The 26,103-nt window shown below is 41.7% G+C and overlaps 1 protein-coding gene across 1 annotated transcript in view; it reads right to left on the reverse strand.

Annotated features, from left to right (window-relative positions):
• The window catches only part of asap2a (ArfGAP with SH3 domain, ankyrin repeat and PH domain 2a), a 52,101-nt gene that overhangs the window by 16,710 nt on the left and 9,288 nt on the right, over nucleotides 1–26,103 (reverse strand). Inside the window, exons 2-6 of the mRNA XM_030391821.1 lie at nucleotides 15,695–15,767; nucleotides 8,903–9,048; nucleotides 7,878–7,952; nucleotides 749–798; nucleotides 311–337 (exon numbers count right to left, since the gene is read on the reverse strand). Coding sequence (XP_030247681.1) covers nucleotides 311–337; nucleotides 749–798; nucleotides 7,878–7,952; nucleotides 8,903–9,048; nucleotides 15,695–15,767 — 371 coding nt within the window. The remainder of the gene's footprint in view (nucleotides 1–310; nucleotides 338–748; nucleotides 799–7,877; nucleotides 7,953–8,902; nucleotides 9,049–15,694; nucleotides 15,768–26,103) is intronic.

Raw genomic sequence — 26,103 nt, forward strand, 5'->3', positions numbered from 1 at the left:
GTGTTAAGACCAAATCATTTCATCTCTCTGTGTCTGCGAATATGAAAACAGCCTGTTATCAACAGCAGACCGCAGAGAGATCAGACACAACTAGAGGATCACCGATAAAGAGGAGCGGCAGGATATGTTGGGTAGGTTTTTCCCAATCAGGCAGAAAACTCTATTGATGACTGCTGTTCATCAATAGAGTAAAATAATAGGAATAAGTTAGAACAGTCGAGGCCGGTCACACAGCATCCGGCTGAACTCTCGATGTCAGTACAAAGCCCGTACTGTCTGATCGAAACGGTTTGGAGAGAAGATGCATTACCCTTTCAGTAAAGAATGTCCTTTGCAGCTTGTAAAATACATGAAAGTGCTATAAAAGTCATGTGTTCTTCTGCATGCACAGTCACAATGGTGTGTGGGAAGAAATGGTGTCTCGGTGTGGAGATGGGAAAGAAACGGTGAGGGCTTGTTATTCACTTTATCAGGGATGTGTTGACAGATAATCACAAGGGGAGGTTAGAGGGGGATAGTGGTTAGTCAGGACAAGACACACAGAGACAAGACACATGTGCACATTTCACTTTAACATACAACAAGTTAGGCTAGTTTGAGCAACTTAACTAATTTATTCAATCCATAATAACAGTTTCAGTCACTGAGTCCGCATGGTGCATAACTTTAACCAATTAACAAAAAAATTATTTATCTATTTATTGATAATTAATCAAAAGCTGTTTAGTATTCATATTAGGGTACTTACACTTTTGTTTCGTAGTCCTTCCAGGCTTTGTCAAAAGGCTTTTTGAGATCCTGTGAAAAACAAAAAGCAGAAAGAGATCAGTTTTTCCAAAAACATTTGCTCGTTCTAGCTTAAAAACAATGTTGTGCTTTTCTCAGTCAAAAAGTAAAGTGAATACTTCTGGATGTTTAAGGTGTCTTGTCAAACTATAAATAACCTGGAAATAAAAATATTAGATGGATTAAGAGATAATGAAAAAATAACCAACACTAAAGCCTGACTGATGGGTTGGTGGATAGAGTTTGACAACTACTTTTGAGGGATCATTGGAAAAATGCGTGTATATTGGCCCCAGAAATTGGTTGGGCTCTAATCAATACACCTTGGATAGGAAAAGAAAAGAAATAACTGAAAAAAAATAATTTAAACAAATACTTTTTACAAGGAATCACAAAGATGTCACCATCATCATTGTCCTTATCACTGTCACGTGTTCAGAAAATACTTTCCGTTCTTACTCACTGATGAGCAAAGCTACTGTGTGTGTGTGTGTGTGTGTGTGTGTGTGTGTGTGTGTGTGTGTGTGCATGTATGTGGGTGTGTGTGTTTGCATTTGCAGGTGTGTTTCATCACAATGTGAAATGTGAATCAGTACGCTGAATCATCCTCCTCACAGATGCAGTTGTCTCAGCACAGAACTGGGAGAAAGTCGCTGTGGAGGGTTTTTGGGAAAGCAGGAGTGCGGTGTGATCGTTTGCGGCATTTGTAACATGATGCCTCTGGTTACACCGACAACAGGCAACGCTGATTTCTCATCGTCATGGGTGTGCTTTCAACAGCTGCTTGAGCAAGGCGCCTGATTAATCCACATCTCTGATGCTGCGATGTTGATTAAACAGCCATTAGGACAAACAAAAGGACATTACTGGGTGCAATTGGCCGTGACTAAAAAATACAATCCCATAAAATGAATTGTTGTCTGATACCAGAGGAAAAATGCTGGGAATGTCTGCTCAACGGCATACAATAACAAGTTATCAAGAGAATTACATCACATTTAACTGAAAAGTTCCCTTTCATACCAAATATTACAGCAAGCACCTGCTCAATCAGGGCATTGAAACATAGTTTTTAGCCACAGAAAAACTCAAACCTACATAAACATTTAGCTCTCAAGCAGCAGTCTGGCTTACAGTGCATTTCTGTCCATGAACGTGAAAAGCACACATATTTCTGTTCGCCTGGACACACAGCTTATGGCTTTAGTGCATTGTAAGAGCTCCAGTGAGGACTGTGATCCCGCTGTTGACCTCCACTTCAACAGCAGAGGACTGGCAGGCTCAACCTGTCAGCCCACAGGATCATGGTCTGGTTCACTAAGCCAAGCCAAAGACCACTCAGCCATTCAATCGACCAGCTCGAGAGCAGAAACCAAGAGAGGAAGGAGAGCATAACAGACTAAAAGAATGAACTACAGGTCAAGAGGGAGCCAGAGAGAAAAGAGAGGGCGAGCGGAAAGAAATGTCAGAGCCAGAGAGAGGAGAAAAATGGTAACAATGGCTAAAAATACCAGATCCAGGCACCGCTGGGCAGGGAATGGCAGAGCAGAATAGGCCAAAGTACGGGGCAGTTCACTCCCTGAGAGAGCAGGAGGCTCTTAGCGCCCTGATTCTCTGTCTGGCTGAATCCAAAGCATGGAGGAGGAATGTCATGTCCTTGACAAGGGCCCCCATTTACAAACTTATCACCTCTTCCTACCTACGAGCACACAAGCCCAGGAATAGCACTTCCTGTCACACATTCTTCACACCTTTTCCCACCTCAGTAATAAATGTATTACCTGGTCGGCAACAATAAAGGCTAAGATTAGTTTGGATCTGCGGTACTGATGCACCTTTGAATGACAAATTACCAAAAAAATAGGTTTTCTCACTTATGTTATACGGCTTTGTTGTTCAGACCCCAATACCTCCTTCAAATACCAACAATTGGAATGGTCTGCAGTGCCCAAAGAATCAAATATACGAACATCTATTTACAGTAATAGTGTCCCTGTAACACAGGTATCGGACGATACTACTCTTTTTTTCTTTTTCAAGATGATCACTGAGTCAGGTTAGGCAAACAGTCATATTTTCTTGTTGTAACTTGGCCAGGAGACATGACTTGTTAGACCAGTCTTTCAGAACTTGCTGATCGGCAGGGAGGTGCCACAGACCAACCAACAGTCCCCAGTATCGCAGCTGCACACTGGTGGTAGTTGCATGTTGTTACTTGTTACCATATAGCCACTAAAAAGAGATTAATTTCTATGAAAACATATTTGAATTCACTACATGCTACAAGGATCTGTTTAAACTCTACTCACTTTTAGATACCAGCCACCAAAATACGCCTTGTTTTTTCATCAAGATCCAAGTATCAATCCCTGAGAAAATAACTAGGTGTAAAAAAAAAAAAACGCTCTTTCTCGCAATGTTAAAGAAAGTGAGAAAAAAATCCTGGATCAGTACCAAGAGTTAATGGCCAAGACTCAATCTCCATCCAAGTTTCATATATGTCCATTCAGTTTTTATTGTGCTATCCTGCTGACAACCAACCAACCAACACAGGCCAAAACCTGACTTCCTTTGTGGAGGAAATTCTCACAGCATCACACTGGAAGTAACTGTTTTGTTTTTGTTGTTGTCATTTTTGTTTGAAAAATGACTCGAGCAATCCCTGCAAAATAATTATCTGTACATCAACTTCCCTGCTTTTACTCGGTTAATCCACAGAAGACAGGAAGCACTTCTGTGTACAAAGTGCAGCGTTGCTGCTACTGGCGCACTTTTTTTTATTTCATGCCACAGATTTCAATTTGATTATGAATGAAACCAATATCTGCATTGCTAAACACCACTGAAAGTAAGTTTGAAAACATTCTTTATAACAACTTGGTTGAACTAATCTAGTTCTTCCGCTGTTTGTACATCCTCAGTTCAATACTTTTATAAACTACTGATGCTGCTGATGTTTTTGTTGATAGCAGAGGACGTTGTATGCAAATGAATGACTAACAGCCTTGATCAGTAATCTGCTCTCATCTAAAATCTCAAAACAGCGAGCACGCCCGGGTGGCTCCGGTGTTCACAACTCGCTGAACCACAATGAGAGTGCAGCTGGACTCGCTTCATCGCTCACTCCTAAAGCATTTAAACAACAGGCCTCTTCCCCTCACACTCCTCACTTACTCTACCACAGCAGATTCTGCAGCAACTGTCCAGACACTGTAACTGAATGGTGATGAGCTGATATGATTCATGGTGGGTTAGAAACACAGACTGGTCAATATCCAGAGGATGAGAGGGTCGACTGCAGGCATGACATCATGCCGGCGTCCACTCTGAAAGTTCGCCGTTAGCAGAAATGTCTCGTGGACTCAGCACTTTCCTTTTTTCCACGAACTGGAGTGTGTGCGCGTGTGTGTTTATCTTCTGTGATAACAATAATGGTTCTTCCAGGGACCCCGCCCCAGCATTTTCTGCTTGTACTGACCGAGCTGCATCCTGAGTTATAACTACAAAGGCTTCTTTTTTTTTCACCTTCTCCACAGCTCATTGAAACTACAGAAAGTAAGGATTAAAATTGCCTGCCATAGTGAAATGACCATGGAGGTAGATGAGGTGGAAAATGGTAGGGTTTTTAGCAGAGTAACAACGGGGACAGGTTGCTAGGTGGTAGCCCTCTAATCACACAGCCATTAGCGGCTGCCTCCCCTCGGGTTGGTTCATCGCACTCATTGGCACTGGCAGAATATTAACAAGCTCTGAGGGAACATCAGCCACCAGAAAGCCATTAAGTCCAGAGTTAAATCAAATAGAAAAACTGGTGAGTATTACAGCTGCCACACAGCAGAATTTTAAGCTCCCATATTTCATTTTTTTATGCAGCGATAGGAATTAGTAATGAGAGTTTGTAGTCATGTCTCTTATCTAGTGTTTTATGCCTTGGGTTTGTGAATGTATAAATATTTCATGTAATCCTGACACCATCCTTGGATAGTATAAACTACGTTATGCTACATGTTACCAAAAGTATATGTTGGTGAGAGAATGTTAGAGAAGGTCCCAGTGTCCAATTCAAAAATGCATATTGCAAGTGGTGGTGAATATTGTCGGAAACCCTAGTTTTCAGTGGGTTCATGCAAAATTTCTCAGTGGATAATGCATTTATATACACTCGTCATCGGAAAATATTTAAACTAGGAAAATAATTTTAAAACTTCCACTTCACTGGGTGTAGATGTAAATGAAAATAAATGTTTTTAGACATATGATATAGATAGAAAGCTTTCCCAAAGAAATTGTTATCAGACCGATGCACTTAAAGTTGAAAATACTTATGTGGAATAAACACATTTAATCAAGTTGTATTTATTTATAAGTTGTTTTGTAATCTCTGTTTTAATGTCTGCAGCATCAAACACACAAAATAAATTTACTCCATAAACATCTCTGATCTTTTAAATTAATCTCTCTCGTCCTCTGTTATGACATTCAGATCCACCCATTACTTCATCTTTCTCCCCCTTCCTTCGCTCCCTGCAGTCTAAACAGCCCATCGTGCAGGTCGTGACTTCTTCCCCCTCTCCTAACAGGTACTTCCCCCAGGGAGAGGAGAAGAGAGGAGCAAAGAAGCAGGGTAATGACAGAGGAGGACAACAAGGACAAGGAGGAAGCTAATGAAGGGAAGGGAGGGATGAGGGAACAGCCTTGGGCTGTGGAGTTCATCAGCAGGTTGAGAGGAGATGACTCTCCATTTTCTCCTTACATTTTCTTCTCCCAACACTGACGACTCAATTTCTGACGTTTACGGACATTAAACAGTGGTGACTTTCAAGTGAGTGTGTATAAATGTGTGTGCATGTCCTGGGGTATAAAATAACCAGCAGCTCATTAGCCCCATGTCATTGCAGTAATGAGAATCATCCAAAGGCTAATGAGCAATAAGTGGGTAAGCATTACAGATGTGACTGGCTGCCATGGCCAGACTGGAGATTGAGGGTGTGGGAGAAGGGGACAGAGTGAAGAGATGGGAAGAGATGGGGACAGAGTGAGGGAGACAGAATGGGGGAGAGAGAGGAAGTTAAGAGAGAGACAAGTAGACAAAGACAGGAAGTAATGGAAGAGGAAAGCCGATAGAGGCTGAAAAGAAAACACTCTAGAGACCCATAAAAGAGGAAGAGAAGTGAAAGGACGAATGGTTCAGAGGTCGAGACAGAACCAAGTGGCCGAGGGTCAGGGGGACAACCAGCGTTTCTATGGCAACCCAGCCTCATTACAGAGCCGGCTTTAATCGCATCATACTTTGGTAGGTACCGCAGCCAATCATGTGCCTGGAGAGTGAAGGTCACAGTAACAAGGCTGATTACATTACAGAGCTGCAGAGGCTGTTAACGAGTCACTGTCTGGGTTCAGTCCGGCTGGTGGACACACATGACCGCCTGGCAGACTAACTAATGTGTCAGTCTATAGGCTAGTGAGTCTGCGTATTGAACCTCGACACTTGTGTCCCTAGCACCAAGGTTATACAACTGTCAAGCGGTCATTACATGTCTCATCATATTTGTCTTTTTCTGCGTATTCTCTGATCAAAAAGTTCCCTGAGTAAATATAGAATTTAGTCCATTTTGGGGGCATCCCGGTGGCCTACAGGTTGAAAGCACCATTAACTGCAAAGCTTTGGTTTGAGGCTGGGCAATTTACATGTCATTCCTCCCCTCTCGTTTCCTTTGATCTCACTACTGTCAAATCTCTAATAAAAAGGGCATAAAATACCCCCAAGAAGTACTTCAAAATGTTCAGTTTAAGCCATTTTTAAGGCAGTGGTGGCCGAAGGGTTAGAGAAGCGAACTTGTGACCAGAGGATATCCGGATTATTTTCCCAGATGTGCAGGATAAATCTGGGTGAAATGAGGCGTTTGCTGATCCCTCATTACCACTACTAAGAAGCCTCGTCGACCCAGTGTGGGGCTCAAAAGTTAAACTTTTTCTAATGTTACTAAAAAGTTCAACAAGGGAACATTTGACTGTGTTCTGAGTCCTTGGGAAGCAGAAATGACTATTGATCATCTTATGAATTCATTGATTGGCTCATAAACTTCCAAATCCTCCATGTGTCATTCAGTCTGATGCTCCACTCAAACTTTTATTCATCTGTTCCGTTGAGTGATCAGAGGTTCTCCGCTGAAAATATGAACATAAATTATGTTGACTGATTTCACACATTTTATGGAGTGACGATGACCGTCACGCCGACAGTTCTGCATAACTTTCATCGCGTTGAGTTATTGCATCGTGATACTGTAACACTCACCCAGTGACAGCTGAAGTTTTATTCTGTTGATTCAGAAATGTCCAGGCTGCACCCAGGTGTCATCGGACAACTACAGTATTTCATCATTTATCTACCTAGTCTCTTCCCAACTTTGACTTTTTATGGAAACAGTGGCCTGAGGCAGATCAAAGCAGCCTGTTACCAACCTTGTGAACGAGGCAAAAGGACTTCAAGGATAGCAATGATTGCCATGGTGGCTTCAAACCACTTTGAAATCAAAGTGAGTTTTTTTCAACTTTTTCTTCTGGTTTCTTAAACTGTGCTTCCTAAAAAGTTGTGATGCTGTGTAAAGCTTAATAAAAACAGAATGACATCATCTGAATCTCCTTGTCCACGTAGACTCAATTGGACATAATACAGATAAGATATCTAATGTTCAAACTTATAAATGTATTGTTTTTTTGTAAATATACACTCATTTTGAATCTGAATCCTGCATACAGCGTCCCAACTGTATTGGAATCTGGGTTGTAGAAGGGATCACGCCATAGCCCACATGAGCATGGTTTTGATCGATTTTTAGATTGAATTAGTATGAGAATAATCGCTACAAGTTAAAACAGCCTTTAGTGTCAATCAAGACGAAAGGACAAAGGGTGATAACATTTCAAAAATACCTGTAAGCTAACTTTCCACTTTTGAGATAACTCTCGTCTTCCACCTTATGCAAAAGAGTATTTCTTCGAGTTCACTGGTCATTTAGCTCGAGGCTTTTAAACTCTTCCTTGTCAATTGCAGAGTAACACAAGACTGTGCCGTTAGGTTGCCTTACCCCTTTGACTCCCTTCAGGTCTCCTTTCAGCAGGCTGTCCAGAGGAAAGGTGATGATGTTGTTCATGTTTTGGAACTGGAGGAGGGTGAGGAGAGAGACAAGATAAGAGTTGAAAGGTTACGTCAGAGGATTTAATCCTGCAGGAGAGTGAGAGGCACACCCGACGCCTCTGAGATGTAATCCTTTATGTGTATCCGACGGGAAAAGAGGGAGGCACTCAGGTGAAAATTCACATCAGTTTTCTACTTTTATCTTTAGTAAAAGAGGGTGATGAAATGCTAAATGATGTGAAATAATTAAATGACATCAGGATATGCCTTTCACTGAGGTAATGGGGGGAAAAAGTTTGCACCCTCAGCACCAGTTCCACAATCTGTAAACTGCAAAGATATCAAATTTTCACATCATTTAAGTAAAAAATTAAATGCGATTCATATTGGGATATGTAACTCCCCCATTTGCTGTTACAGTTAAAGCCAGCCCTTGAGTTTAATGCCTCACATGTAATCTAGGAAGCTTTCTCAAGCCTTGAGAGATTACATCTTCACATCCAGGTCAGACGGCAGCTCATATTTCTTTAATATAAGGTGCTGAGATAACATTAATACAAAAAGCTAAAGCTCCTGGCCTCTGTATGAGTCGATACAGTGTCCAGGACCAGTGACGGACCTCACATCATGGTGTCAGATTTTTCTAATAAAGCTTTGGCTTCGATACAAACCCTGGCTCTAACAGAGCAGGGCCAGGTTGAATTAGATCCAGCAGATATGTTGTGTTAGCTCTTAGCCCATCTCGATGGAAAACTTGTGCTACCTCCTGAGGGCTTTAAGTTCAAGCTAGATACGGTGATTGCGCATGTGTGCGTGTGTGCGTGTTAGAGAACACACAGAGACTCAAGGGGATTGAGACAATTAGGGACAGCATGGAAATATTTCTTTGGCCCAGAGGAGTTTTACCCCTTCCCTTATCTACACACTCCTCAACAAATACACACATTTACACACGCACACACAGCACAGACTCACCAAGTTTTTAAAGAGCGCGGTGAGCTCCTTGGTGAAGACGGAGAACTTGAGGAAAGCTGAGCCCAGGTCAGGATCATCTCTGTATACGCAGTTTTCTCCAAACTTCTCCAGGGCCTGAGTGTACTGCTCCTCGTTCTCTACGTGGGCTAGAAACACACAAACAGACAGACAGACACACACACACACAGATCAGCTTTGACAAGTAGACAAAAATCAATCACTGGGTATTAATAATGTATGGTAGTCCTTCGTTGAACAACGATCCACTTTTCCAGTTGGTCAATCCTTCCATTACAGTTTAGGGTTTTCTTAGATCAGATTAGGTAAGGTCGAATATTATCACCAAATCAAGGATTCCATAGTTCAACAAAACAAACCATCCTTCAGGAACTCAACAATAAAACAAAAAACCGAAATGTTTATATGAATTTAGAATTTTTTATTGCATTTCAAGATAAGGCAAATACATTGATGAATTTAGAATTTAATTGATACGTAAGTCAACAGAAATTTCTTCAACATGATTGATTATCTAATTACAATTAAGTAATTTTTAGGTAACAGTCTCTGGTTCTGAAGTATGGAAACAGCAGCTTTTTTCCATTTTGAAGCACTATAAATGTAATATCTATGGGTTGTAGTTTAATTCTTAAATGTGAGTATTTGGCTCTGGGAAATTACAAATAAAAAAAAATAACTGGCAGATCCTCCATTGAAGCTCCGCCATGATCTTAAAATCGCTACCTCCATTAAAAGTGACAGACAGATTTTTTCACCCATCTCCACTGTTATCTGCATTTGCTTGTCAATTTTGCTCTTTCTCGTGAATGACAAGAAACACCACTGGTAAAAAGATTATTTGGTCCTTATTTTAGCTGTAGTGAGATAGGAAGAAATGAGAGGAAAGACCAAAGAGAACTGACAAACGGCAAAAGGTATAGCCGAAGATATACAGGAAGAGGAAAAGACAAATACACCATGTCAGCCCCCAAACTAAACAATCCCCAAGTCAGTTAACAGTCAGGGGGAAGCTCATAAGCTAGCCGTGACCAAAGTCTCCTAGCGTAACTAAAGTCGACTTAATCTACACAGGGTTAGGCCTAAATGATTCCTCTTAATACACTTCATGCCAGACTAGGCAGCTCAAAAAACAGCTAATGCCACTGGGACGGAGGTGGAGCGAGGGATGGAGCACTTGGGGCCGTTGCTGTGACAACTCTCACGTGATGAAGACAGAGAGGGAGAAAAAGGAGGAGGTGCGAGTAAAAATATGAGGATGTACACTAAAAGACACCTGCTGCCACATAATGACTCAGCTTTTCATCTGTTAACACACACACACACACACACACACACACACACACATACACGCAGATAGATAACAGTCACGGTGCACCGATCTGGCAGGTTTGCAGCTGAAGCTGGATAAGATCAGAAATATCCATCATTTTATTAAAAAGGAGAAAGCAGAAAGCGTCTGAGTCACTACAGACCTTCAGATCTCCTCACATCAGACAAATCTAATTTAAACCACCTAATATAAACTGATGTAATAGGTGAGCTGCGTGATTAGACTGTACAAAGTGGCAAAAATGAGAAAGTGATCAGCTTCTAGTATCAAGACATTTTAAATACAAAAAGAAAAAGGAAAGAAAAAGCTAAAACACACCCCATTACTGCATTTAGCGCAGTGTTTAAAACTAAATTAATTACATTCAGCTTCTCCAAGAAAGCATTTTTGGGTGTATCAATCTTCTCTTAAATCAAAGATCTTTAATGATGTAGATCACCAGATGAACATTCAAATTAAATATGTCAGCTTGAGCTCTGAAAAAACTTTTGATGATCCAAAAATTAAGCAATTAATTAAGAGAAAAAAATAATCCCTCTGAATCAAAGCATTGAAATGAGTCATACAGAGATATTTATATCATAAACTTCAATCATTGTCATGTGTCAGACACTCACCACACACACACACACACCCACAACCAACTGTTTACACATCAGCTCCAGCTGTTTGGTGGTGGCTCTGCCAGGCTCTGGGCCAACAGGGCGGGAGCCTGCTCTTATTTTTGAAGTGGCACTCTAGAGCTATGCACTCGGCTATTCAATGCCGACAACCAGCCCAAACCCCCCAGGGCTGCTTACTGAGTACATGTGTATTTGTTGTAACATGACCTAAACACATCACGCATACAGCCTATAGCGCAGAGCAGCTTTAAAGCTCAAAGGATGGTAACTAAAAGAAGTGAGATGTGAGGGCATAGGCAGCCTCTTCTATAGTTTACACTGTACACAAAACCTGCTAATTCACTGCTGCCCTGCACATGTTGCCTAAACATTCCCAATACAGTAAGCTAGTGTTCAAGGGCTTTCTTAAAGAAACACAGGTTTTGTAAGCTTTAGGTTTTTAACCTCTGAGCTTCTAGTTACAGGACAGTCACTTGAACTACTAGGCCCTATTCTGAAACCTTTTAACTTAAAAACAAAAACAAAACAAAAAACCTCTTTGTATAGGGGCGAGTGAAACTTGACTTTGGGCTATCAGATTTCTAACCCACTTCCCCAACCAGGCAAGTAAAAAATATTACCATTGAATCCTGTTGCAACCTCTTGTGGGGATTCCGACCCCTCAGATTGAGGACTGCACACCTTGATCTTGAGGATTTTATTAAAGCACCTGTAGCATCAAGCATACAGCTTGAATTGCTTGATATTACCAGTGTGCTTTGTCTTTCAGAAAATAACTAATTAAGAGTCTAATTAGCATCTGAGAGCTTGCCAACTAATTGGTGCTTAAATAAAAGTGGGACACTGTAGACTTTTTTTCAAGAGCAAATGTCAGCTCACAGAGAAACGCACACACTCACATTTGACAACTTACATTCAAATTACCGTTTACTTTTTCGTTGGAAACGGCACTTTGTGTGTGGGCTTTTTCTGAATCTTAAAACAAAACATAATACAAATTCAGACCCCGGAAACAATGCATGAATGAAAAGGTTAATGTGGCCCCAAGTGGTTTGTGTGTTGACCTCAGCAAACGATGACCAAGTGTTCACTGGAGGACAGAGGCCTTGACGTGGGTGAACACACACACATAAACACACAGTTTTACAGCAGACACACGTGGCCTGATGATACCCAGTTGTGCACTACAGTCTTTACTGCATCTCCCCTCCTTAAACACACACACACACACACAGGGAAAAAAAACGTAATACACAGTTTCCAGGCGTCTGCTGAGGATTATCTAACATCCCAAAGGCTTGTTTTGCAGCTTCTTCCATCTCTCTCACACACACAGACAGGGCTTAATCATCAGATAGCAGGCAGGCCTCTGCTTCCTCTCTCCGTCTCTCCCACACTCATTCCCTTACACTCGGCTCCATCAGGCCTGGTCGGCTGACGCTCAGATGCTCACCAACACAATGTGCGGCCGACCTCGGATCAATTCCATATCTCTCTGCGGACTCTATGAAAACAAGTCTGGACTCCAGCCATTTAATATGGCCACCAGCACTGAGAGAAGAGCGTGTAGTTAACTTTGACACACAGAAGACAGGGATAGAGAATTACAGGGCATGTGAAAGAGAAATTAATCAAAATAGGATCATATTAAAAGGAAGAGTTTGACATTTTGGTGAAAACCCTTATTTTCGGTTTTGGTGAGAGTTTTAGTAGATGACTTTTTGTTTTTCATTTAGCATTTTGTACAGAATACACCAACAAGATATAACATGTTTATTTGTGAGCTTTAAAGATGCTAGTGGGCTGCTGAGTTTTTTTAACCTCTGGACAGGGCCAGGCTATCTGTTTCCTAGTGCTACCAGTCTTTATGCTAAGCTAAACTAAGTTATGCACCTGCTATAGACATAAGAGTGAAATCAATCAAAAAAGGCAAATGGCAAAATGTATGAAAAATTATTTTTGGATGAATTCATTACGCTCTCTTTTTGAGTCTTCTTCCTCCTTTATTTCAGTGTCTCCTTGGGTCTTTTTCCTCCTGACATCCATGCAGTTAATTACTTTCGAGCTTGTGGGAGTCTCAATTTCTTGGTTACCTGGCAGCCAGGGAGAAATGAGTGTGTGTGCATAGCAGCAATTCAAAAGGACATGGCCAGATCAGACACCATCGAATTCAGTATTTTCTGGATGCAACAGCGGCCGAGTGCTGCATTATTCAGCGGCTCCATCCCTCTCACCTATAGGTGAAACAGCTCGGAACTCAGCGTTCACTCGTTTGCCTTGAGTCGTTATCTGTTCAGCAGCTTTGGCAGGCCTGTCCTAGCAGCTCTGCTCGATCAGCTCCAGGTTCTTCGGGGGTTTGAGATGCTGCTGTTGGTTTATTCATCAAAACCCACAAGCTGACAACCTGACAGGTCCCTGCAGCAAGACCGGGCTCCCTTGCTCATCTATGCTGCTTTTCCTGTATTTTTCTTTTCCACCTCTTTCACTCTAGTACAAGCTTATATTGCTTGCTCAGCCTCTCTGGTTCTCCCGAGTGTGGTAATTCTTGTAATCTTGCTTATTTTTCTTCACCTTTCTGACCAAACCTCCCATCTTCCCCTCATTTACAATTCCTCAAGTTGTAGCCGAAAAAATATCCTTACAGTGTTTGGGCTCGACATCCACAGATGCATTCTCTGAATTTTGAGGCAGCCTCTATTGAGGCTCCCTGTGGTGTTTCATTATTCAGGCTTTATCCCTGCATCCCTTCTGAATAACATTCATAAAACTTTCACTCTTTTTTCCCCAACACACCATAGCTGCTCTGACAAAACGGCTTTCCTACATGTCAGGATCTACAGTGAGAGGTATGTGGTCATTTACTTTCTGCATTCCAATGTAGGAGCCGTAAGATTTGGGGAACTTTTCATTAATTCGATTATTTCTTTGGAGGTATTTATGCCTAAATATTACAACTGTTTACAGCTGATTTAATCAAGTTGCAGAGTATACATGTATAATGGAGATCCTTTTTGCTTAAATGGACCTTTACAGTGTGTTTGAAGATATCATCGAATGTCGCAATATTTGGGATATTTTTCACAACATCAAAAAACAGAACAGCTGTGTGATTCTTCACCAAAGAGGGTCTTTTATAACTTCTTATAACGTCTTATTTATAACATTGCTGCTGCTTTTTGCTGGTATTTTTCCTCTAAAGAAGTAGTATTTCACTACATTCTGTGTGGATAAAGAGTCAAATGACCAGGGGTAGGGCAAGGGCATATAGTCCACTAGTTAATCAATTGCTGATGCCGTCGTTGTGTGAGACGGATGCAAAAAGCGTTAATAAACCTTGGGGGCTGGCCCAAGTAAAGTGTATTTTAGAAAACACTGGAGAGTAAACAAAACAGTAAAGCACCAGACCATAAAGCCAGACAATAAGCTGGAAGATGCTGTAACGCTCAGTAGAGCTAATAGGAACTGCAGAGTCAGGTAATAATTCTCTGAGGGTTCATCAATAGAGCAACAGCTCTCACATTACACAGGTTAATGTAAAAATATTGATTCCTGCAGCGTTAGATGTACAGTGTCTGTAGAAAATGGGCTAAAAACAGCAGACCACTCGATATTTAGAACATACATCATCATCGCTATGTTTTTATTCATGTACATGTCTCTGTCTCATGTTCTACAGGCATAAAACAGAGGTCCTCACGGAGTCATCTTGGTTGTATTCAAAACAGATCAGCACCTGGGCAGCTTTTTCTGAATGCTAGAGGTCAAGGTGACCTCAGTTAATGCTAGCTTCCGATACAGCAGTGGCATTTCCAAAGACAAAACAGTGTTTCTACAGTAAACCCAGGTCAAATTTGGACAAGTCAAGAAGGCTCATTTGCTTCCTTCTAGTTTTTCCTACAGCAGATAATCCTGTTCGTAATGAAAACAAATCTCAACTGCCTCGAAACACCTGCAGGTCTCAGACGTGTACCCTGCTGCACTAACCACACAGATTCAAATGAAGGTAATTCATCAACAACAAGAGCAGGGGGAACTGTCCGAGTTCATCTTTTTAATGTGCACCTGCGCAATCAGCCTTTCATGTCACGGGATGACAGAATAGAGGATCAGAGTCTGGCAGACACACAAAAAAGGCTAAATGTATGTATGTATGTGAATGCATGTTTAACAGTGAGGTGAAGTGAAAACACGTCCATGCCTCAGCACCCACACACAAACACTGTGCTGCTCCCCCAGCTGTTCCTTTGGGGGTCTGGATCAGACAGCTGTCCCTCTGGTCTGAACAGAGCGCACACTGTTCCAAAAAAAAAAAAAACACGCTCAGCACATTGTTCAGAGGTCTCTCACCCTCTCTCGCTCGCTCTCTTTCTCTTTCTCTCTCAGCGGGGTTCTGTCAGGCAGGCCAAACAAAGACACTGGAAACACCCAACACTGGCACAGACAGCCACAATGAGCATGGTAATAACACATGCAGTGGCAAAAAAAAGACTACTCCACCTCAGCCTCAAAGACAGTGGAGCAGATGCCTCAGAAATGCAATTAACAATTTCACTCATTTTCAGTCTAATGTGGATTTTTGAATTAAACTAATTATCCTGTGTATATTTTTTTTTACTTTAAAAAGTATTTTCCTTTTTTAAATATCAAAGTCAGAAATAAATTATGAAAATGATAAGATATATCATAAATTATAGATCAGTTGACTGGTAAGTTCAACACCAAAAAAGGGTCACCTCATGAAATTGAGCTTGAGAACATCTAAAGTGAAAGCAAAAAGATGAGGAAATGAAAAAACGAAGGACAGACAGGATGACTCACCTAGACCAGACGTGTAGATGGCCTTCACAGACTTCTTCATCTTGTACAGAACACTGCGGTCCACATCCAAGGCCTGAACAGACAGACACACACACACAAATAGGTTTAGTCATTTGGATTGTAAATTGTTTCTGTCAAGATTTGAATGAAGTGCGTTTTCTAATGATAAAGTGAAACTTTTTGTCAATGAGGTCTGGTGGATTTGGAGATATAGCGGCTGTTTCTGGTCAAACAAAAGGATTTAAAAAAAAACAAGCACTTTTAATGGATTTACTCGAAGTTGTCTGTGAGGCTTACGGTTGTAGACAATACAGCCTGTGTCTTGGTGATACACACCAAAATATGTACACATAAGGCCCAGGTCTAAAAATACTGGACTTTCCCTAAATTTATCACATAAAGGTATTTGGTACATGGTGAGATATGAGGTCATTTGTCTATTATTACATCTTACACGAGATTCAGAGGCATTGCTCCCTAGCATGAAGATCTTACAAACAAGAAGTGACCACAATTACAGAAACCACTGAGTATATAATGCATTCTCAATATGCCATTTCCTTCCACTTCATTATTTCAGCAGTTATCTCTCTAAATGGTCCCCAACACATGCTGTACAGCTGCATCAATGTAATCCACACTTGTGATTTTTTCTGATGCCATTTCTCAAAAATGTTCCCTATAGCTAGGTAGCTCTGTACGAGGATGAATTTCCCATTGTTGATCCCACATACAAAGCTATGATTTTTTGACCGGGCTGCCATTCAGAGGTACAGAACCAGTTAAAGTACTCCGATGCAGCAGCTTTTCAGTAAACCTGTATATGACCTTTGTAAAGTTAACACTGTTCGAAGTGTCAATTCAACTCTGACGTCATTCTTTGAGATCACACAGAGTTGAATTATATTGTTTGGTGTTCTTGTTGTCCACCCTGAAGGCATGCCTCCTCTCTGTGGTGGGTACAGTGTGTGTGTGTGTGCGTGTGCGTGTGCGTTTGTGTGTGAGTGTGTATGCCAACTCATCTCTGACTGCAAGTAATGAATTATTCAAGGCAAAGCTAAGAATAGACCTGCACTCCCTCGTCAGTCATTGTGTTAGTTTGTGTGTTAGTTCGTGTGTGTGTATGAGTATAAAAGCTTGTAGGACACGAGCAGTGAGCATCTGAGGTCCGTTATATGAAGGACATACACAGGCACACACACAGAGACCTATGAATAACCATAGTCACACACCCTTTTACATGCATTGAGCCTAGATTTACACACTAACCAGAAAAAACACTGAAAGTCCAGCTGAGACAATGCAGCACTGTAGAAGTGGTGAGTGAGGGAGTCTCTCGGGATGAGGGGGATTTGGGGAAATTAGTTTTGAGGGGCTTTATTAAGTACGTTGGACCAACCGGGCCAAAGCCGGCGCCACTTTTCCCTGCTCTGCTCCCCGGGTCGGCTGACACGCATCAGTCCCCCTTGACTCTCTGAAAACAAAAACACACAATGGCTTCCATTCAGCTACACACACACACACACACACACACATACACACACACGCACACGCACACACAATCCTCTTTGCAACACCACTAGATGTAATGACAAATATATTAAATCCATAAATCGGTGCTGTATTAATATCCAAGTTATGAGCGGTTTGCTATCGCAGAGTGGAAGAAGCACTCAGCATTTAGTTTTCCCCAGTGTCATATTACGCACACGCACGCACACACACTTGCAAAGACAGACACACAAAAAGGAACAAAGACAGTAGTCAACGACTTTGAAGGCAAAATTAAGTGTCACTAGTAGAGAGACAGGCAGAATAAAAGAAGAAGCTCAGAGAAAAGACAATAACATTGACACTGCGCTCTTTCACTCTGCAATTAATGATGGCTCATATGGGCCACCTATGAAGTGTGGCAAAGAAAACCCATCAGTCTGTTTGGGTATACTGTTTCACTGGATGGAGTTAGTGGAGAGAAAAGTTAATGGAAAAAAACATTCAAATGATATGAAGCAGGCCCAATCTAGAATTGTCTGATCAAGTGAAGGACACAACTTTCCTTTTGCAATTATCTCTATTCCAATGTATCACAATCTGCAAGGTTAACTACAGTGGCGTCATAGACTGAGGCAAATCTTTAAATATCTAACATTTACGGGATGAGATGTGCAGGGATTTTCACGTTGGGAAAAGAAGAAACAAACTGCCTTATCTGTCACAATAAGATGCTAATGTGTGTTAAAAAATAAAATCACATTTGCACCGGAATCTAGACACCAGGCTGAAGTTAGTTTGACAATCACCATCCCACATATTTTACCATTACAGGAAATTTTAACAAGACAGAGTAGGAAACGCTCAGGTGTATATGATATAACAGCTGGTTTCAGATTCCAGGTCCTGGTATTGTGTATGCTGAGTCAATGTCTAACTGTCTTGGATTACTGGGATACTTGCTGGTGCTGAAGCCGCAGCCTCCCAACAAGGAGGCATGAGAAATGGAAATCTATCAGCTCGGCCCTCAAACAATCCACCTGTCAATTTGTGGTGCTGAACTCCTCTGAGACACCAGAAAAAGTCTACAACAGAGGACATTAAACAATGTATTCTGATGCTCTGGATATGACATCATCGTTGTGTGTCTCATTGCGAGTGATGTAAAAAAAAAACCTTGAAATCAGATTTGACTCAGATTTGCATTAAAAGAAAAAAAAGAATTGCATGTTTATTTGCCATTCAAACTTTCAAAATGAATTCTAGATCCAGTCTGGACATGCATAAAAAAGGATTTGGGTTTGGTAGTCTGAATAAGACAAAAGGGAGAAAATCACAACCCTTTCCCCGACATGTGTCCACACAGCTACACACCCAGACAGCAGCAGTGCTTCGTAAAAGTAACACGTGCTAAAAATAAAATGTGATGTCTTTCACCAAAGGAACTGTGCAAATTAAAAGAGGCCAACCAGAAGCTCCTTGTTCCTCCGAGTAAAAGTAAGACTTACAGTGCTGTGGTTTTACTTCCTTCAGCTCCTGTTAACCGACTCATCTGTCACATATGCCATTATCCCATTAGTTCTGTCTGGCTCAGACAGACTCCCCTGACTGCAGCTAAGACCCCACACAGCCACGCGTGTCTGCATACTGTCAAACATGCATTTTCAAAATAAAACACACAAGATATAGAGTGAAAGAAATGCAGCTGCTATATCGCTATCTCTGTCTACAGCCGACCACACGTAGACTATTAAAAAGGTAACTTGAAACAAGTCAAAACATTTTCTCACCAGAGCTGATATCACCCTGGGCTCAGCTCTGTGTGTTAAATATACTCTCAGTACTCAGAGCGAAAGCCTCGAGAGCCTTGAGAGCACTGAAAGCACGTCTTCTTGTGTCTGAGCTTCTGTGAGACTGTAAAAGGCTTGACAGTGGATCTGAGTATATGATCCACTGTAGAAAAAGCATCTATTTGGACAAAAAGTTGTTGCACTCTATAGCAGAGAGTAATTACAAAATAAGCCAATAAAATGTAGTTGAAAGTGTGATTTATTTATTGATTATTTGATGCTGTGAGTGAGTGTGCTCTGTGTGGAGGATGTGAGGTCAAATGAGGGTGAGCCACCGAGGTCAAAGGACGCAGGATCAGAGCTGGATCCTCATACAATAGAGCCAGCCACCGAGCCTAGAGCTGCTTCACAAGCACACTTCATATGACGTTACTGCAATGTCAGCATTTTTTCCTCTCCTGTTAGCCGCTCAAAGTAAACTAACCAGAGAGGCTTTCTTCTCCCTTCCTGCTGCTAACCGACTATTTGGTTCTGAGCCAGAGGAGGAACCCAAACTGAATTGAATTAATCCTTGTCTAAATGTATGGCATCATCATCATCATCATCATCACTGCGATTACAATCGGGCACCATCTGCTACCAGCCAATCTACAGAGACTATCACAACACTGCTGGGTCATGGGGGTCGTTGCCACAGTGATCCATTTGCTTATTGTTGTGCATTTCCTGAATAGTAGAATGTGTCGGGTTACTGATCTCTGTTAGCTCAGTACAGACAGATAACATCAACTGTATGGACAGATAGAGAGGGAAAGAAGATACTCTGAACTTAACTTATTTTGAAGAAGGAAGCGCAGTAAGATTACAGTATGAATTAATGGCAGAGGGAGTCAGACAATCGTTCCATGAGAATAAAAAAACTCAAGGAGATGATGAATGAAAAGGGAATAAAAAGGGAATAAAGAAAATAAATGAAGTCAATCCTGAAAGAGATTTACCAGGCTTCATAACCACCTTCTGTTGGCTTAGTAGCTACCACAACCACCTTCGGGAGGAAAAAACACAGCGTAAGCAGACTAGAGCCCCAAAATAGGTGTAGGTAGGTGTAGGTTTCTGCATAAACTAGCAATTTTGACTGCTGTCCTGAAGCAGAGCTCAGCTGGGTAAGCACAAAGTTTGACTACATGATCCAAACCAGAGCAAATGAATCTGGTGTGCCTGGCCCACCATTTGCCAAGGTCTTCAAAACCAAAACAAGAAGGGGAAATTTGCAAAAGAGGGTCATCAAGTCTTCTCATAGGGCAGACATTGTCCACTTTTTGAGTTGTTCACATCAACACTGAAAGTCCCTTTATACAGCTACATCCCACGAGGAATGCAAAGCTAATTCTAGGTCAAGGAATATGTTTTGGGTAAGTTTCCCCCCAAAATTGCACTTTTCTGGTGAAACGCTACCAAAATTCAGACAAGACAGATGAGGCAAAAGAGTGACATACAGCTGCAGCCAACAATAACTTCATTTATAAAAGTAAACCAAAGGTTTTTGACTGTTTGGAGAAAAAGAAGTAATTTTAAGATGTCACTTTGGGCTCTGGGAAACTGTGATGAGCATGTTTTTATAATTGTTTTACATTTCATAGACTTATTGATAAATGGATGAATTGGCAGCAGAAGTGGCAATGAAAATACATGTAAAATTCAGCTCTGGTCTATGAAAAATAATAAAAATGCACATCACAAAGACAGAGGAATGAGGGAGTGTGTTTGTATGTGTGCTTAGGAGAGAAGATAGCATCTTTACAGCATGAATCACAATTAAATAATGATACTAAAATGTTTAAGAGAGTGTTAAAAAGGCGATGTTATCATTAACACTTTTTTTTTGCTCCTTTCCTTCCTTATTCTTTCATAATTTAATCATGCTTTGGCAACACATATAATCAAATGGCAATAAAGCCTAATGGATTTTTTAATTCCCTTAATAAAATAACGATCAGCTCTTCCTCTAAAACAAAAGGTTGTTTTAAGCACTCCAATCACCGAGACTAATATGTAGGCCTCTGCGAACAAAAGCCTCTGTTCACATGAAAACACGGGGACAGGGAGGAGGGGAAGACGCTGCTGACTACATGAAAAGTGAGTCCGGCTAACAAGCCTGTTTTAACGCAGTGCTCTCCACCTCTTACTCCGCCGTCTGAAGAAGAAAGACATTCCTGGATGATTGCATGCTGGAGTGACTGACAGACAAGACAGAGACCCAGCCCCATTGTTCCTGCTGACTTAAATATCTGCTGATGACAGCATGTCTGCCTGGCAAGACGCTGTCCCGCTTTCCTCTGAGGCCCCCATCACCATACAGCACACACATGTCCAATTATAACAAAACACAATCCGAGCAAACCTCTTCTGTCTGTAGTTTTGCTATTGTCATCACCGCACACTTCTTTAAAGCTGACGCACACATACACATCTGGGTTCTGTCTGGTAGCTCTTTATAACTCGTCTTCCAAACTTGTCTAACCCTTTAAGCCCTCCCCTTGAGAGGGGAACAGTCTGCCACATACTGTGGAAATCAGGCTGCAGTCTGGGGTGTAATTATCCAATTTATTTGGTGCATGTGTGGGTACAGTATCTGTGATGCCTGTGGTGGGTTGTTAAACCATGTTTCACGAAGGTGCCAGATGTTACAAGACAAACCCAAACAAACTTCGCCCCTCAGTGAAACTACTAAAACATCTAGGAGTGTGTTAAAAGAGTGAGCTCATGTACAACTCATACACACTTGCACCATAAATAATGGTTTTGATGTGAAAATCATGGGTAAGCCTTGACATCACGTTAATCATATTTATTTCATCACAGTATGTGTGGTCACTCCACAATGTTTGGAGAAGCAGGAAAAAGTGAAACTGGATCTCAAAGGGAGGCAGTTGTAATTTATTTTCCTCTTTGATCAACTTGTCAGATAAACGACTGACGCTGGCAGCGGCACCATCACAATATCCCTCCATTGCTCCACAACATTACAGATGAACTGTGATATTTTCACAAAAAGCCAAAGGACATCTGAGTAAAAGCGGTTATAAAAGGTCTAACCAACAGCATTATGTCATGATATTTTGAGTAGCGACGAGTGTTCAGTACCAACACCAACTTTTAAAAGTGGTTCACGGCGCACCCAAAACTATGCGGCTAAACATTTTCACTGGTACAAATCTTAAAAAATCTCTATTTTAGGGTGAAGATTTTTGCTGGTGTTACTGACAAAAAGCAACCAAAAGCCCCCCCCCCCCCCCCCCCCCCCCCAATGACTGTGAGTCTTTTGCCCTGCCATTTGGAAGAGCTATAAGCACATTTACCTACAGGTGTGGTCAAACAATACTTCATATGAACCACCTTATTTCAAGCATACACCAGCCTTAAAGGCACACTCCATCATAAGAACTGTCAAGATGGTTGCCAACATTCATAACTCTGCCTCCTCTCTCCTACAACACAGCAGCAGCACATAGCAGCACTGTCGGGTGTTAACGGGGAATAAACCAGCATGAAATACCACAATTCTGTTCTCCTGGCAGCATGCCAGTTCTGTTAGTTCACCTGAGAGCAATCTATGGAGAATTTCCCTGCAGAAAAATAAATAACACATCATATCATTAGTAAGCAGACTTGTCCTCCGCAACATTACAGAATAAGATATGTCAGCTTTTCTGCAGTTGTGGTGTTACAGTGGTTGCCCAGTGCTGTATACGTACTGCTGGCCAGCTCTCTGCCAGACACAGAGCTGCTGTCTATGGCTCCACATGTTACAGTCCGGGTAAACACAGGAAGGGCGCTTTCTTTCTTCCCCAACATCCACAGACGAAAAGCTGTGACTCATTCAAAACATATGTCAAATATACAGTTCAACCCTGCAGCCATCAAAGAGAAGGTAGATCCCTGAGGAACCTGTTTGTGCTTCAGTGGAAACGCAAACTTTTTCTGCTACTTCTGTCTGCTTAAGGTAAACGCCGCCAGAAAAACAATTCTTAAATAAAGTCTGAGTCCATTCAGCATACCCAGAATTACATATCCACATCAACTGTGAAAAGAAATCTATCTGTAAACACCCTCTCAAGTGTTTCATTCACAACTTTTCTCCATGCTGAGTGAGTAAAGTCAATGTTTGGATAGAAGTGGGTCCCATCGAGCCGAGCGCATACAGGCCATGGTTGCAGGGTTTCTCTGTTCTCTCAGACAGCTGAGATCTGTGTAGTCAGCCTGCCCCAGGGGAAGCATGGAAAACTCCAGTATGCAAGTTCAGTGGAAGTGTGGGACAGCGAGAAAGGGAGGGGGATGGGTAGGGTGCTTTTTTACTATGTCATAAGACTGTCTGACACAAGCTCATTTACACGCACAAACACACTGCACTGCAAAGCTGAGAGAGCTGCACAAGCGATGAAAATGTACATCTTTTAAAGCAGAGATTTGTCACAACCAAAAAAAACTTTCTCTGTGGCATAGGTCTTTTTTGGTTCCATTTCTTTCCAGGTTTTCCTGCCTGACTGATCTCATCTACTTATAAGCCTTGTGATATTTTAGCACTGGGACACTTGCTGCTTTACAGCTCCTCGGTGACCACTACAAAGACCACTGTTGGACCAGAGCCTCGACTGCCAGCTGCCAGGAATCACACTGGGATGACAACATCAACAGCAATAATTCAAGCGTTAGAGAGAACAAACTTTCATGTTAACTGTCGAGCCAGTGTACTGGGCGCTTTACGTTTTACAAGGTGACAGACCTGCAGAACTTTTGTTTCCGAATTGTTTTCCCAGATGGCTCTGCTGCCTCATGGTCAAAAGACTTCACTTCAATGGGATTGTTTTGGGTCTGTTACTATTACCTGTTACTAACCAAGTGTCAGATTTACTTAATAGTTTGTGATTGTTCTCAATTCCTGCATTTATTCAACGATCCTAAAAAAAAATGTTCAAAAGGGCAGCGTAAATGAGAAGAAAGCTCATGAAAACACATGTTACATGATGGAGAAAAATCACAGTGGAGACCTGAAGGTGCCATGTTTGAAACCTGTTAAAATGGTCTACCCGACTTAGAGGGGAGTCTTTAATGAAGTTTATAAACTGGCAGGAGACTGTTAAAAATCCAAGCTGGAAGCAGTGGCTCAGAAATAAAGACCAAATGTGCGGCACTTTGAGGGGGAAAAAAAACTCAGCTGACTTCACCTTGGAGTCTCTCTTTGTATGCGTCACCCTCATGGTGTCAAAGCAGTATAGTGCCAGAGGCAAAGAGCCCAGTAGTTACCACACAGCTCTATATAGTGTGATGATGCCTGAGAGAGAAAGAGGGAAAATGACATGCTTTCTCCTGGAAAATGCTGCAGTAAAGCACTACAGAGAGCAAGACTGTGTGTGCGTGTGTGCTATTGTGAGCTTGAGAGCACACTTCAGTCGCACAAAAAAAAGACCTTCATTTCAAACAAGTCCTTTTGAACTCTGCTGGGAGCGTAAGAAATGAAAAGGGTTTCGCTTGACATAAACCCAGGCGAAATGAAACTGAGAAAATCTGAACGTCTAAGACTTCAAGAGAACTTCATCGACATGCTCTATAGATAAAACCTCATGAGTTCAAACATCGCAGTGTTTCAAGTGCTACAAATCTTAGATGCCTCCATATGGGATTATCAGACCATTTAGATTATAAAAGATGAACTCAATGTCTTCAATCAAAATGCCTTTTTGCATCATCATATCTAGTTTGGTCCTAGTGGAGTTAAAAGCACTTGACTTAAGTTCTCCAGACCCTCCAAAGAGTTTGTGTCACACCCAACAGAGAAGAGGTCTGGGTCTGTCCCCTGAGTGAAAGTGACAGCAGGACAACACAACTGTGAGGATTCACCCCTCCCACCCCACCCTGGCCCCAAGCAGAGCCGAGTGGCCAGGACTACAAATCAATGGTTGAGTTCATTAATGAAGAGGCAGGGCTTGTCAGGGAACAATAGCCGTCAACAGTAGCCGTCTCAGGCAATCTGGGCCAGGACACTCTGATGGATGAGATGAGCTTTAAGTTCCCATTTACCCCCCTGTGCCCCTAGTGTCCAGCCCCCTAACCGCTGTGTAGGACGGAGAGTAGCCAGTCTCCCCTTTCACCTCAATCCCTAACACCATGCTGCAGGGAGAGTTTCAGGATCATTTTTGCCCCAACAACCCTCCAAACCAAACACATCTACCAAGAGAATGACCAGTCACATCACTTCCAACCCGCTGTCCAAGCTCAATGAGTGAGACGGTGTACAAAAGTGAGTAAAATCATATCACACCCTAACAGTCAAGGCCCATCAGGGGATAAGAGAGATCATGGCTTTGAATCGATTGGGAAAGGACCGTGACCTTCGGCCCTGGCAGATCTATGGGGAGGGCTTGTGCATTGTAATGAGGACCGGGACAGAGTCTGTCTCAGATGATAACACAGACGTCTTCTATACGGCCCTGGAGGCTGGGGAGACACCTCTTATTTCAAACAAAGATCCCATAGGAAACACTGAGGTCCAACCCAGAGGGTAAGTCAACTAGCCCTGTAAATCGGCACACAACAGTAGACACACATGTAATCTGTATGTACTGTCTAGAGCTTGAATTCAGCTCTGTATGCTACTGCTGTAATATGTTTTGTCAAAGGTCATAACAAAAGAAGTTGAAAAAAAAAAGAAAAGAAAATGTAAAATGCAAATGACAAGAAAAGATCAGGATGAAGATTTTATCCTGTGGGTAATGGGGGCGGGACTTGATAAGCTTTGGCTTCTCCCGCTTTTCCCTTTCGGCCATGTGTATTGTATTATTTGAACAATGATGAAATGTGATGTTTATGAATTGACATGCCCGAAATAAACAACATAAATAATTAAAAAAATAAATAAATAAGTAGGGGCATCGCTTTAACCAGGCTAAGGGTGATCCACCACTGATTCTGATAATTAGAGTCCCACCATTATCTAGGGTTTAAGTGCAGCTGTTTTGGGCACCACTTAAGCAGAATGAATTTCAAATTAACATGGAGAATGTTACTTATTTACCATCTGCTTTACCTACCTTTTGTACGCATATATGGAAGTACTTCTGATCCAAAATT

Source organism: Sparus aurata, chromosome 16, assembly GCF_900880675.1.
Source record: "Sparus aurata chromosome 16, fSpaAur1.1, whole genome shotgun sequence".
Lineage (NCBI taxonomy): Eukaryota > Metazoa > Chordata > Actinopteri > Spariformes > Sparidae > Sparus > Sparus aurata.